This window comes from Scaptodrosophila lebanonensis, unplaced genomic scaffold (assembly GCF_003285725.1).
Source record: "Scaptodrosophila lebanonensis strain 11010-0011.00,11010-0021.00 unplaced genomic scaffold, SlebRS2 tig00000098-arrow-pilon, whole genome shotgun sequence".
Classification (NCBI taxonomy): domain Eukaryota; kingdom Metazoa; phylum Arthropoda; class Insecta; order Diptera; family Drosophilidae; genus Scaptodrosophila; species Scaptodrosophila lebanonensis.
Window position 1 is genome coordinate 4,048,161 of NW_022060568.1, and position 14,768 is coordinate 4,062,928.

Here is a 14,768-nt window from a genome sequence, read left to right on the forward strand (position 1 = left end):
TTGTGTAAATCAAATAAAATTGATTTTTGCATATAAATGCACATGTCCCAGGGCTGCATCCCGATTTCGATACGACTACATATGACAATAAGTTGTACGAATTGTGGGCAGTGGCGCAGCGGCAATATTTGCTGATTTAGTTTATTGTTTGTGTTTGACGGAGTTGTGTGTCGGTGCCAAGTGGTTTTCTATGTAGAAAAAAAGAACGAGAACTAGAACGCAAATATTAACATTTCGCTTTAAAAATATAAATTTGTCTATAGCGTGCCGCTAGCGTTTTTTTGTTATTCAAAAGGCAAAACACGTTCGGATCAAAATCAATAATCTGGTAGTGTGATTTTCGCGGCTTTTTTGTGTTTTCATTTATAAAAAAAAGAAAAAACAATCAATACCCGAAGGTAACGTGTGTAGAAAAATAACAATTTACCTCAGTGTGCGTTCGTTGACGCTTGACATATTGGTACACATTTTATTACATACTTTTGTTATATTGTATACCTTGTTTTTTGTTACTGTTTTGATGCATGCAAAGCTTATATAGCTATGAATAAAAAGCATCAAAAACAAAACTTCTATCTTGGGTTATACGTACACTCATTTTTGCTCACACGCACTAACCCATAAATGTAGGAATGTATGTACATGAATACATTGTACATACTATATGTACCCACATGCATATGTGTAAATGTTTAAACATTTGTTTTCACGATGGGAGTAATCAGAAAATGGCAAAAACATGCTAACAACAAATTAAATACAGGTTCTCGTACTAACATGCTTAAGTGTTGCTACATTATATATTTATCTTTACGTACATTTGTATGTATGAAATTTGCCTGAAAGCTTATACATATGTACACATTTTTTGTATGTATGTATTTGCAATTTAATATTTAATGTTCCAGTTCCTGATCTTATCATACCAAATAATTGCGTGATTTGCCACACGGAAGGCCATGCCTTTCCTATCTCTTTATTACGTTGCCAACATTTAAATCGAGTTTAATACGCTTCATACATGCTTACAAACATGCCCTGCCCTACCCTACCCTCTCCTTAAGTTTCGAGTTTATGCGAATCAGTAAGCTTTGTACATACATACATTGTATATACACGTCAGTGTTAACGTATCTATATACTTTTGTATGTACGTTTGTTTGTTAAACTTTTAAGATCAGCTGATTAATGATAACGTAATGGAGATAAAAAAAATTCCATTACGCCCATAAAAGTAAGCCAACATTTTTTGCAATAAAAAATTCATGGTAAAAAAAATTTCATTGTCATTCAGTTTTCAGTTGTAATTAGATTCAATGTCAGTATTGAATTTATTTCCAGTAACTACATATTTATGTACAAAACGTTGTATTCCAATTTGCCGGCTTGTGACTTGACTTGAATATATTAGTCGTCGTTAATCGTTACTCAGTTACTGTTCTGTTGCTCAGTATTTCGCATAGTTATGTGTTGTTGTTAGTCCCCGCCTTTGTTTTTTGTTTTGTAAATGCTGCATTCTTTTTTAATTCACACAATATTCATAAACAATATACTTACATATGTATGTATCCGTGTGTATGTCCCAACCTGTATTTTTTATCTCTACATACATACATATGTATGTATTATGTTGTATGTAGATAGCGCATAAGCCTCAGCATGCCGCATTTCTTATTATGTCTTATGTGTGTGTTCTTATGTGTTGACCCGACCTGACGTTTTCGTATCTCACATATATAATATAATAGAATGGGCACAGAAACCAAGAGCAACAGTTACACAGGACAGATTTCAACAACCGGCGGCAACCCTAAAGTGATGAAAGATTCTTTATCCTTAGTTCGTCAAACGGACAAACAACAGTCGAACCAAATAAATTTGACCTCGAATTCGAATTATTCAACCGTACAGAACACGGGTGATTCTCGACCAAATCAAGAGGACCAATCTACCAAAGAGGCGATTGTTCCCTTTGTACCCATATTTGTTGAAGAAGCTGATGTTATTCAAGGTGCTAAGGACATATTGAAAGTTATACGACCGACTTGGGACCTCACCCACGTTGAATTTAAGGTAAAGTAAAGCCAAACCCATAATACCAAATCAGAAAATCGTTATCTTTGGCGCGCCAAAGAAAATACATTTGCATACACTTTGTAAACTTTTTTTAGGGGATATTTTTAATCAAGAGATTTGGTTCACATTCAAATACATATACTGACAATTCCCATACATGTGTAGTGGTCCGACCTACCTATCTATGTATTTAAAAAAATAAAAAGGCTCTTTAGGAGGAAGCCCCCTAATCAAATCCGTTCCCTATGTTAGTTTCAAATTTTGTTATTTATTCGTATGTGCTTTGGCAAACTACTCTATAGTATAATATATAGTATAGTACATAGTGCTGATTGCGTGCCTTAAACTAATCGATTGATTTATAAAGGTAAGGGTACTTCATATTTGATTGCGTGTGATGCGATAGTCAATGTATGTATGTATGTTTGTACACATGTAATGCATAGCATAGCGATTGAAATCACGATTTCATTCAAATAGGCCAATTCCCTGCCTTATCATATGTACTACTATTCTACGACTCAACCAAATGCACTCTATATATAATACATATGTACAAAAATACGTATGTATGTTTGTTTTTTTTTCAACGGGGTTTAACACTCGAGACACCACATACATATATATAAATATATATATATATATATATATATATAGTCGACAAATATTTATATATATTTAGCTAATGTCAAAAAGTTTATCACACTTAATTACATTCATACGAGCACATTTGTATATATAGTATGTATGTATGTACGCATGTGCCGGTGATTAAAGAAAAAAAGGTCTTAAATGACTTTAGCAATTAACTGCGAAATTAGTTCTCAACTTGAACCTAGCTACCAGCTGCTATACCCAAGAGTCCGATTATATTTAGATGAGAGATAATAAAATTATATTTGCAAAGGACGAGACTCTGAATTGGTTCTACCGTTTCGTTTAATTCCAGAAATTTACCGATGGCATAACAAATAAACTTGTCGGCTGCTTTCATAATAGTTCTAAATCCAGTAATGAGTCTGAGGAATCATATTTACCAGTTAACGTTCAGAGACTTTTGCACGTTCGATCTGAGGACCCAGTTATCATTGAAGACGAATTGGAGAGTAATGCGGAAACGGGTCGCTTCCCTGTACAGTACTCCGATAACGTAGTCCTCGTACGTGTTTATGGAAATAAAACGGACCTTCTAATAGATCGGAAAGCTGAAACGCAAAATTTTCAATTATTGCATACATATGGCCTGGCGCCATCACTCTATGCAACATTTAAAAACGGCCTCGTCTACCAATACGTACCTGGTATCACCTTGAATACAGAAAGTGTGCTATGTCCAGATATTTGGCCACTGGTTGCTCGTCGCATGGCTGAAATGCATCGCGTGGTGAGGAAGAATGGAGAAGCTAAACCATTGCCAATGCTTTGGAAGAAAACTCAAAGCTTTCTTGATTTAGTACCTGAACGATTTAGTGATGCTGAGAAACACAAAAGGTAAAAACTATCCATAACTTTACCATATCATATCACACCAAACACCCAATCCAATCCGTACTTGCAGAGTGAAAGGAACCTTTTTACCTATTTCTCGCCTGCGTGAAGAGTTCAATAGCCTATTCAAGTACTTGGAAGCATTAGAGAGTCCCATCGTATTTTCTCACAACGACCTCCTATTGGCCAACGTAGTCTACACAAAGAGCATGAACACCGTGAACTTTATCGACTATGAATACGCCGACTACAATTTTCAAGCCTTTGATATTGGCAACCATTTTGCAGAAATGTGCGGAATTGATGAGGTCGACTATACTCGCTATCCAAAACGGGAATTTCAACTAAAATGGCTCCGCGTATACCTTGAGAGTTACCTACAACGCAGTAATATAGAAAGCGATGAAGTTGAAAAGCTCTATATACAGGTCAATCAGTTCGCCCTAGCAGCACATATTTTCTGGACAGTGTGGTCTCTGTTACAAGCCGAGCATTCCACTATTGATTTCGATTATGTTGAGTATGTATAATTGTTGTTTTTATATTTAGTATAAAAGTTCACCACATATTTATGTACATATACATATAAAGTATTTTTAATCAGCATTCCAATCGCACAATTCAATCATTGTCTGTTTCCAAGCAAACTATTCCCGCTATCTAATAAACGCCTAATTATACATACAACTATGTAAACACATTCATATATGACACACATGTACTTATTAACTTTGAAAAACTATTAACTTGCGATTAATTTATTTGCAGTTACGCATTTCTTCGCTATAATGAGTACTTGGCTCGCAAAGAAGAGTTTTTGTCATTGACTGCATCAAAGGACAAAAAGTGATTTCTCTCCCAATGATTTAAAAATTCTGAGAATGAAAATGATGTGCCCCAGTGATATATGTATATACATATATGATTAACTTGTATATGTACTTAAATTTTTAAATTGATATTTAGAACACTAATAAAACGAAGTACATTAAACCTGAATACATAATTTTTTCAATATCGGAATTTTGAATACATAAATTGATGTTAATTTTGAGTGGTCCACTTAAAAGAGATGAAGATGCTTGTACAACTTCGTTTACTCAATAATTATGAGACATCGACTTTTTACAAAAATATTGTATTTTATTTGTGTCCTTAATCTATGTTAAACTGTTGTCCGATTTCCATCTCCGCCAAGTTTTTGAACAATCTGTAGACGATATACAAACGGAATACCATTTTTTAGTTAATTCTGCATTTGGTTTTCATAATTTAAAAAAATATAAATCCAAAGTACAAATATATTTTGAACGAAAATATAAAGTTTTAGCTTAAAAACTTCTTCAGATACCATACATGGCGCACTTTGCCATAACGAAAATAAATCGTTTGCGCAGAGTTGTATTCTGTAGACGAGAAGACCTCTAACGAATACGATATACTACCGATGACAAAACAGGTGTATGGTGAGGTTTTTTTTAGCAAATTTGTCATCTCTAAGACAACTGTCAGAACTAATCACTGGAATACAACGGCAGCAAGGCCAGTAATTTTGCTCGTTATTCTTTAACAAATAATTAGACATGGCGAGCTATATTGCAAGGAAAGGTCCTTTGGTGTTCTGTAAGTACTAATAAAGCTTAATCATTTCTCGAAAGGTGCTTATTTTATGCGTGGCCCAAAAATGCGTTTCGCATCGATTACGTAAATGTGCTAACAAAAATTTGCCATTGCAGCGAACCTGGGTAAATGGGCCTACAATCTATCTGGATTTAATCAATATGGTAAGTACACAGACTAATGTTGTGATAGATGCAGATGTCTAATAAAATGATGTATTCATGGCGACCAGGCTTGCATCGCGATGACTGTCTCTATGAGAACGAAGATGTCAAGGAAGCTGTGCGCCGCCTCCCAAGAAAGTTGTACGATGAGCGCAATTATCGCATAATGCGTGCCCTGCACTTGTCTATGACCAAAACTATCCTTCCCAAAGAACAGTGGACAAAATACGAGGAGGATGTCAAATACTTGGAACCCTATCTAAACGAAGTCGTGAAAGAGCGCGAGGAACGTGAGGACTGGAATAAGAACCATTAACTGCTACCATCCTATACACATTTATGTTGAAATTCAAATACATAGTCTAGATTAAAAGAAAACTTGCTATGTAAAGCTGTTTGACGTGTCGTAAAAGTTTGCAGCAATACTGTTATTTGTATAATTAAGTGAATGATCCAGGGAATTTGTTTACCGCTCATTGCAATGGTAAACTTAATACTGAGGCGCCATCAGTGTTTGACTGATTTAGCTTACCTTCTGCATAAATGGCAAATTGAAAAGCGACCCCAGAACAGGTACTCGGCCAAGAAAATTAATGGCTACAGGGAAGAAACCACTGTAAAAAAATACATATTGGAAGTTATTAATTCAGGATGCGAAAGTTAATGCAGGTGAAGCACATTACCTGAATAACGCAAAGAATCCATAGGATTCGATTATCATGCCGATTATGGGGAAACCAAGCAACACAATAACGATCCCACCGAAAAACGCTGTAGTTCCTTTTACTTTATGGCGTTGAAAGAAAAATCGTAATGTTCGTTCAACGCCGATTACGCAGCCAAGTCCAGATATAAATAGAATCTAAAAGAAGATAATTCTTATTTAGTCCACATACTTTTAATTAGTTGGTTAAACGTACATTTCCAATTGCAAGCAAACCCTTATCAAAGAGAAGCAGCATGCCCAAAAATAAAAACGATATACCAAAACCGGCCAGACCGATGCCAATTTCTGTAAGTGTACAAATTAGTTAATGATTTAACTTGGAAGCTAGTACTTACTTTGCAAATCTGTTATTTCTATCATTCTGACGTGCAGGTATTTATGTTTTCAAACAAGTATTGTATATAATGTTCCACGTAAACCAATTTAAACCAAAAACAGCTGATCGACTTCTAATGTATGTGGCTACAAAAGTTCATATTATATATCCAATGTATGGAAAATAACACGTTTCACTTGCACACTCCTAAGATCGCCACAATGTGTAACTCATTTGATTACTACCTCTTTCAGTTTGTAATATTTGTTTGATTTTGAGTAACACCAAATCCAACAAATTGCGTGAATAGTGTTGCAAAGCGAACATATACACACTTGATATATCGATAAGCCAGCGCTCCAGCTCTTATCGAACTCCTTCATGCTTGCACATCGATGCCAATAATTCGTACAACCGTGCCAATCTCACACGCCATTTTACAATAAAAATTTACTGACGCTACTCCGGAACAAGGAATATAACTTTGTGTATTCCGTAGTTTATTTTATTGGAAAAAGAAGACAAATTTTATATTTTGATGGATCGTAAGTGACTAATATTTTTACATTTGGAAATCTCCTTAATCAATATGAACTATCTGAATTGTTAGGTGGTGTATACGGTGGCGGCGGTGGTGCTGGACAGGGGTACAATAATTTTGCAGTCCCGCCACCAAATTACCAACAAATGCCCAACAAGCCTGGCAACTACAACGAGCCTCCCCCGAACTACAACAAATCAGGTGGAAGTAAGTACAAATTTGAATGCAACAACAATTTTTTTACAAATATACTAATAAAAAAATTTATTTAAGGTTATGATTCCGGTCATGGCCATCGTGGTGGTGGTGGAAGCGGTGGCGGCGGAGGTGCCGGCTCCTGGAACGACAGAGGCAATTCTTATGGGTACGTTATAATTTGAAGTATTTTTAAAAATTCAGAGAATGTGGGATTGTTGAACGAGGTAAACGAGTTTTAAATTAAGGAAAGAATATTTGTTGTACACATTCTTTACATAAATTCATGCAGTTGACAACCGAAAAAATAGAACTTGTCCGGCAAGCCGGTGCATGCATAAAATTGCAAGGGCTCAGAAAAATCCACGTTGTACTTGTAACACAATAACAAACAAAAAATGAAAAAGTAAGGTTTTAAGGCAAAATTTAGTGTTACTGATATATGCTGGGCCATTAATATTTTTACACCATCTTGCTAATGGTAAAAATAATAAGAGATTACAATATATGTATATACGAGTGTGTGTTATCGCCATTAAAAGGGTATCCATATTTGTGTGGCGCAATACAATATGGAACATATATTTATGAAAAACAAAAAAAATCAATAATAAATTTGTGATATGCGTGTCCATATGTAAACCTATCTTCAATATCATGCACCGAATACAAACGTTCCAATAATTTGTATAACGCGCATACCTGAATTTCGATGCTTGACATATTGCGTGTAAAGATTTTTGTGTCCAGATGCGAAGCGTGTGTTGGATAATGGTCATCGGTCTGATAAAATCGCATATGTGGGTATGGCTTCGATGTGTAATATGTAATATTTAAATTACCCTCACATACATATACCATAAGCTTTATAAATTGGTATGATTATTATCAAATGTGATTTATATTATTTCCTGCTCGAAATGGTTCGGAAGCCGCTAAAATTGTTCATACAATTGGAAATACGTGTATATATTAAATGGTTAACCAATTAATTTTAAGGATAAAACCTCGAATTCGACTTGATCGCTTTTATGGATAGAGTATGATGCTTAAAGATCTAAGTCTTCAAAGTATTGAAAAGGTTACAGTTTTAAGCAAATGATAGTATTAAAAAAAACAACGAACATATATTAGTCGATAAGGGTGAGAATCAACAACTATTTGCATGTGTACAGTGCCATTTGCTAAGAGGTCTGCAATAACTTAATTCCTATATAACAAACAAAACCATTTAAATGTTCACTTTAATTTATAAAACCGGTGAATCACGACTTAAGAGTCAAGCTGTGTTGTGTGTTGTCTCTTTCCTTTTCGTGTATGGGGGCTGCAGGTACGTGAAATCGAACAACTTTCTGGGCATGTTCCTAATTTGGTATTCAGTTTAGATTCAACAAAGTTACAGCTGAGTTTCTGCCAGGCAGCTTTACAAAACATAATTTTAGTTACTTGTGTTAAAAAGTGCGATTACATTGTCATTTTGTTTGATCAGAAGTGGAAACGAAATTTGGAGCATGCCGATCAGTTAAACTTGTTTGTGTACTTTTAGCATTCTATTTAAAAAACAAAAACAAACTTAAAAACCGAAACGTAGATTTGTATAAACAAAATAAATTAAAAAATTAAATAGAAATATACATATTTCACTTTTGGAGAAACATGTATATACATAAAACCATGAGTACGCGATAGGAGTTACCCTCACCATAATGAATTTCAACCAAACATTAAATGAGTTATTCAATATCCTCTTTTAGAAATGGAGGCGCCAACAAGGACAGCTACAACAAAGGTAAAATAAAGCAAATGAATTGCAAACAAATCGAGTAACGTATAAACATTAATTTACTACATATTGTACTTACGAAATTTTCTCTTTGCGGCATTGTTCGATACGATAGCAAACGTGTAATTCGAATCGATGTCTAAATTATCGTTATGTATAAGTATAAAACCAAAATAGTGCATTCCGCATACTGACTGCACACCCAACCCAACCCTCTGATAGCATATAGTAAAGGGTATTATTTGAGTTACTACAAAAATCTTAAGCAAATGTGTGGGATACATATTTCGAGCTTAAATACGAATAAGTCCCCAGGTGTCACTACGCATGATGGTTCGGTTTCATATCTAATAATGAGTATACATTACGAGTAAATTACAACAAGAACAACAATAATCGTAATGATATGAAGAATTGAATTTAGGGTTATTGGTTTGTTACATTATACACGTTATATCGTTTACACGTTATATCGTACTGTCCAACGACTCGCTTGTGTTGTGTTGTGTTTAATACTGAGCTTGGCGCTCAATGTAGAAAAATCTATAAATACTACATACTACATATATCTTACAACAACATTCAACCCGATGAGTTCAATCGAAGTATTGAATTCTAATGAATCTAGAAAAACAACCGTAGATATTATTACTAATTTTAGTTGTGAGCATATACCCGTACGTCCAAATTATACATACATAGATAATGATAATTGACAGAGTTTGTGTGTACTTTAAGAGCACTCTGGTCTCCTTCCAATATGTATGCGAGTGTTTGTAGTAAGTGTACTAAACTGTACCATGGCTACGATATTCTAATTTGTCAAACGACAATTTCCACACTTATCAAAGAACCAACAGTTCAATTTATACAAAATAAATCACTCTCCTATCAATTGTGTCAAGCTCCAGTTTAATATATTCGTCGTTTTTGTAGGCCCCGGAGGCTATGCCGGCGGTGGAGGAGGTGGCGGCGGCAGCAGCGGCGGCAATGGTGGTGATATGATCACACAAGAAGATACAATTTTCGTTTCTGGCATGGATCCATCCACTACAGAGATGGATATTGAAACACACTTTGGAGCAATTGGCATAATCAAGGTGAGTTTTTTTTGTAATTATTTAAATCTTATAAATAGGTACCTCGTATTGATTGGTTTGCAATTTCACTTAAAGAGCATAATTATTTGAAAAAAAAAAAGCCATGGTACGGCTATTGTAACTGATGAAGAAAAGATACATATTCGATTATTAGAAGGGACGAACCCGATCAAAACTACTACAACCCCTAGCTCTTGGACAAAACAGGACGATTGATTTCAGTTTCTGTGCAACTCAATTTGTTCTCGGAGATTTTGCTATGCTTTTGAAAGTATTAGGACTGCACATTAATTTGGGTTTATTTTCATCAAATTGCAGAAAGATAAACGTACAATGAAACCAAAGATTTGGTTGTATAAAAATAAAGAAACTGGTGCTTCAAAGGGCGAAGCAACCGTCACATACGATGATGTTAATGCCGCCCAGTCAGCCATTGATTGGTTCGATGGAAATGATTTTAATGGTTCCGTAATCAAAGTGTCTCTAGCCCAGCGCCAAAACAATTGGAACAAAGGCGGTCGTGGTGGATTCGGTGGTCGCAGTCGCGGCGGTGGAGGAGGTGGCGGCGGCGGCGGTGGTGGTGGTGGCGGCGGTGGCGGAGGAAACCGCTTCGATCGTGGTGGAGGTGATTACGATGGTGGACGTGGTGGCGGTAACGGAGGAGGTCGCGGTGGCGGTGGTGGTGGCGGTCGCTTCGGTGGCGGTGGAGGCGGCGGCGGTGGTGGCTCTGGAGGAGGTAATGTTCAGCCTCGTGATGGCGACTGGAAATGCAATAGCTGCAACAACACCAATTTCGCTTGGCGCAACGAATGCAATCGGTAATTAATTATTTACAACCTTAATTATATGTGGGTATATGTGCAATAAACATTATATACATTTTCTTTCCATAACAGCTGCAAGACTCCTAAAGGTGACGAAGGTTCCAGTAGCGGTGGCTTTGGTGGAGGAGGAGGCGGCGGTGGCGGCTATGGCAGCGATCGTGGTAGTAATGATCGCGGCAGTGGCGGTTACCAAAATAGAGACCGCGGCAACAATAGCGGAGGCGGTGGTGGTGGCGGTGGCGGGTATTCACGCTACGGTAACGATAATAGTGGAGGCGGTGGTGGACGCGGTCGTGGAGGCGGTTCCGGTGGCCGTCGCGATGGTGGCGGACCAATGCGCAACGATGGCGGCATGCGTTCCAGACCCTATTGAGAGAGCACACAAAATGGTGCCAGCAACAATTTTTTCTTACCTATGTATTACAAAATAATAGCAAGTACTCTTCTTGAAATTGTACTTTAGTCACCAGTCAAAGCCTACAGCAACCCGCATCATTAAATATAATGCATTTCCATCGACTTTTTTTGACGTCTAAATTCAAAAATAGCACGGTATCGCTCGTTTTCGACTTAGAATATATGTATAATCTAATTTAACAGACATTATTGTAATAGAAATATGCAAATACATACATATATTAGACTGGTTAAAATTATGTTTGACTATTCATTTATGTAGATATTATGTTATGTACATTGATTAGATAAGGACTGGCAATGGAATTACCCACTACAGAGAGTAGGAGCAACAACTGATAATAACAACTGGCATTGACCTATATACTAACGTCCATTGAATTGAGTTTTATGTTGCGTAGGTCTATGGATTATGGAAAGCTCGAGAAATTAAATTTTGATGCGCAAATTTTTTCTTGCATTTACATTCATTTAGAGCTCAAATCGCGTTTTAGTTTTAGAAAAAATTTTAATAATTTTTTTGTTTTTAGAATTGAATATACATGTTTTAAGTTACAGCTCATCTTTTTCTAGCAAGGTGTAGCGATGCTTCGATGGACCAAGCTCCTTGAATTTTGACTCCGGAGGTGATGTGCCCTTAGCATTTTTAACCTCAGATTGTATTTCATTATTTGTGGGATCCGGCCCATAATGAAATTCCCTAGAATACAAGATATTTAAATGTTAAATGAAAGTAGCTTTAAAACAGCTTCATTCATTTTACCTATGAAGCTTGCCGCTGTAGAGATCTTGCAAGAACTGTTTTAGCTTCCCTGGCGTATACATGTCATTGAAATGCGGGAAGAGATACATATGCTTGAATGAATCAATAGCAATCAGGGGTAGGTCGTCCTCAGATTTTCCTAGATGATGAAGCGGATGCGCAAATCTCTTGCCATCTGCGGTTAGGAAATTAACATTCTCTAAAGGAAAAGAGTACGCACATGGTATTAAACATATTCCAAAAAAGATATTCTTCTAACGGTACTTACGTTTTTCATCTAATAATTGACTATCAATTATTGATTTATAATCTTTAATTGCATTGAGGTCGTCTGGCCGATGGAACAGTATAAGGAAAGGCAATCCCTCCTCCGTCAGCTCTTCAGCATTTTCAAACGTTATCTCTCGCACCAGTGGCACACACTTCTCCTGAATCCAAACTTTCAGTTCGTCAAAGTTTTTCAAGCTCCCCTTGAAGGTTTCATCGTTTTCGTCAGACACGGCTACATCTGGTCTAAATACAATAATTGGGGAGCCTAAAGCGAAAATTTTATATATTGTTAGGGACATTTTAGTAAGATTTATTTGTTGGTTTTTCGTACCTGGTGGATGCATAGCCTGTGAGGCATCACCAAAACCAACGTGAAACTGGCAATCTTCTTTCAAATTGGTGGCCACCTTTCGGAATGTATCATACTCTGGTTGGTCTCTACGATCAAAATATCCAATTATGATACGCTTTTTGGAATCCAAATTCTCCAAATCCTTGAGGGATTTGAACTCCAGAATGGGATCCTCCAGCTGTTTTTTCACAAACTCCAAAAACGCTTCAGCCGAGCGTTGTCCTCTATATTCACGCTTACTCAATTGCCCGTTTCTGACAATTTTTAAAGTTGGATATTTGTTTATATGAAAGCGAGATGCAATCGCAGTTTCCCGATCACAATCCACCTTCCCTAATACTACTTTGCCAGCTTCTGGAAACTCTGCTTTTATCTGCAAAAAAAGAACGAATCCAATAAATATTTAAATGGCATTGAATTTTTGCTGTATTTTAAGTTTCGGCTTTTATGTATATAAGTTCCATAAATAGCTTCGCACTTACTTGCTGTTGTCAAAACAATGAAAAAGGGCGGGAAGTACTAAATACTGACAATATTTGTTTTTTGTTGTTGTTTTTTTCCCCTTTAACCATTGTTAAAGAAACGTGCTTACAATTTGTGTACTGCAACAACTGGATATACATATGAACACATATGCCAACTGCGGCACATATGTTTTTTATTTATTTATATTAAGCTTACCTTGTCCGCTGCTTCATTGAAAATGGGCGCTAAAATATTACTGAAGCGACACCATTCCGCATAAAAATTAAGGAAAACCAATTCATTTGACGCTGAAAAAAAAAAGCACGAGTTAACCATAAAGTTTACTGTCATAAAATATATACAATGTATATATTAAAAATGTATTTTAAAAACAAGATGAACTTGGTTTATTCGTAGTGCGACAAACTGTTTGTCTTCTGCTATCTCTTAATTACCAAAAATGTCTATAACACTTGTATGTATTTATCAACGATAAAATACCTTTTTATACTTACTATTTATTGTGAAGTATACTACCTTCTAGTAGGTAATGCAAACAGACGCTTCATTTTTAAAATTACGTCTTTTTATAGTCTTTTCATATGAGATAAGATATTATCACAGCAATTGCACATGATTGATTTTCATTTGGACGAAGGGGAAAGGGCTATAAGAGGAAGTGTATCTTAAAACGCCCCTTTGTCTTAAAAGAAGGATGAAAATAACTCAGATATTTAGTACTAGGTACTACAAACTAATAAAAATAACTAGATCTGTTGCTATGAAAACTCGCCAAAATAATAATAAAAAAAGCATTTTAGTGTGTGATTTGATCTGTTCAGATTCATGTGAAAATGGGTTTTCGTAGTAACTAATGCAACCACGTTGACAAATTCGCGGAACTGATGCTCATAGTAACCACTGAGTTTACGCGTCGATTGCGCTAATTTTGATATACGCAACGAATCGTGACACGTCAAGAGAACCATTAATGATTGATATTTTGGTTGCGACCCGTTTTGATTTGCACTTGGATGTGTCAACTTTTCAAATATAGAAACCTTTTTAAAAAAAAAAAAAAATATTCCATTCCTTACCCAATGTCATATCAATATTATCACTGGTCATAGGTATAGCATCTCCATTTACTGGTTGGTAGAAAACGTACAGAGCCTGTTATAAATACAAAGGGGTTAAAATTATTATATTTGAAGTTCTAAACAGGAATTGCTTGCGCGGCAGGTGGAAGTCTATGAGTGATAAGTATGGGAAGCAATCATTGCCTCATACTCATTACCTCAATTGACTTCCTGGACCGGCTTGGTCATAGACCTGGCTCTCTTGCAGACAACAGCAGCAACCCGTACTACACACGGCAAACAGAACACGTCAACTTACCGCAACAATAGCAATGTATGAGTACGGCTTAGGTCTCCTTGTCTTAATCATCTTATGATTGTGGTTGGCAAGCTGGGCCAATTTTACGATTCCACTTAAAGCAAATGTATAAAATATATTTCACTTTTGCATAGGGTGGAATAGGAATGCTTGTTATCGCGCTGTAAACGTAATATAAGTATTAAGTTTTGTCTAGAGCTGTCAGTACCATGCGATATTCCCGATAGTTACAGCTAGCGTCATCGATACCATTTCGATAGGCAGTATCC

At 36.2% G+C, this 14,768-nt stretch overlaps 5 protein-coding genes across 6 annotated transcripts; 3 read left to right on the plus strand and 2 right to left on the minus strand.

The window, feature by feature from the left end:
• Positions 1-190: 190 nt before the first annotated feature.
• On the plus strand, positions 191-4,563 carry LOC115627801 (ethanolamine kinase). Of its 2 annotated transcripts, none has more exons than XM_030523630.1 (5): positions 191-398; positions 1,749-2,073; positions 3,026-3,567; positions 3,635-4,084; positions 4,333-4,563. In XM_030523630.1, exons 2-5 carry the CDS (start codon positions 1,750-1,752, stop codon positions 4,412-4,414), a joined length of 1,398 nt encoding a protein of 465 aa, XP_030379490.1. In that variant the 5' UTR covers positions 191-398; position 1,749; the 3' UTR covers positions 4,415-4,563. The 2 variants fall into 2 exon arrangements, with proteins under 2 accessions (XP_030379490.1, XP_030379491.1); XM_030523631.1 differs by having other exon boundaries at positions 355-460.
• Positions 4,564-4,600: 37 nt separating this feature from the next.
• Positions 4,601-6,678, minus strand: LOC115627802 (vesicle transport protein GOT1B). The gene is made up of 5 exons (XM_030523632.1): positions 6,411-6,678; positions 6,269-6,360; positions 6,032-6,210; positions 5,881-5,962; positions 4,601-4,774 (listed from the first exon to the last, which is right to left on the minus strand). Exons 1-5 carry the CDS (start codon positions 6,433-6,435, stop codon positions 4,730-4,732), a joined length of 423 nt encoding a protein of 140 aa, XP_030379492.1. The 5' UTR covers positions 6,436-6,678; the 3' UTR covers positions 4,601-4,729.
• Positions 5,047-5,760, plus strand: LOC115627803 (cytochrome b-c1 complex subunit 7). The gene is made up of 3 exons (XM_030523633.1): positions 5,047-5,187; positions 5,301-5,348; positions 5,417-5,760. Exons 1-3 carry the CDS (start codon positions 5,148-5,150, stop codon positions 5,662-5,664), a joined length of 336 nt encoding a protein of 111 aa, XP_030379493.1. The 5' UTR covers positions 5,047-5,147; the 3' UTR covers positions 5,665-5,760.
• Positions 6,679-6,808: 130 nt separating the features above from the next.
• Positions 6,809-11,487, plus strand: LOC115627853 (RNA-binding protein cabeza). Its single transcript, XM_030523714.1, has 7 exons — positions 6,809-6,936; positions 7,002-7,139; positions 7,206-7,296; positions 8,882-8,916; positions 9,847-10,010; positions 10,329-10,828; positions 10,907-11,487. The coding sequence occupies exons 1-7, from the start codon at positions 6,930-6,932 to the stop codon at positions 11,205-11,207; spliced, it is 1,236 nt and encodes a 411-aa protein (XP_030379574.1). The 5' UTR covers positions 6,809-6,929; the 3' UTR covers positions 11,208-11,487.
• Positions 11,488-14,655, minus strand: LOC115627854 (endoplasmic reticulum resident protein 44). The gene is made up of 7 exons (XM_030523715.1): positions 14,500-14,655; positions 14,199-14,274; positions 13,318-13,409; positions 12,616-13,009; positions 12,283-12,549; positions 12,015-12,213; positions 11,488-11,951 (listed from the first exon to the last, which is right to left on the minus strand). Exons 1-7 carry the CDS (start codon positions 14,548-14,550, stop codon positions 11,804-11,806), a joined length of 1,227 nt encoding a protein of 408 aa, XP_030379575.1. The 5' UTR covers positions 14,551-14,655; the 3' UTR covers positions 11,488-11,803.
• Between the last annotated feature and the right edge of the window lie 113 nt (positions 14,656-14,768).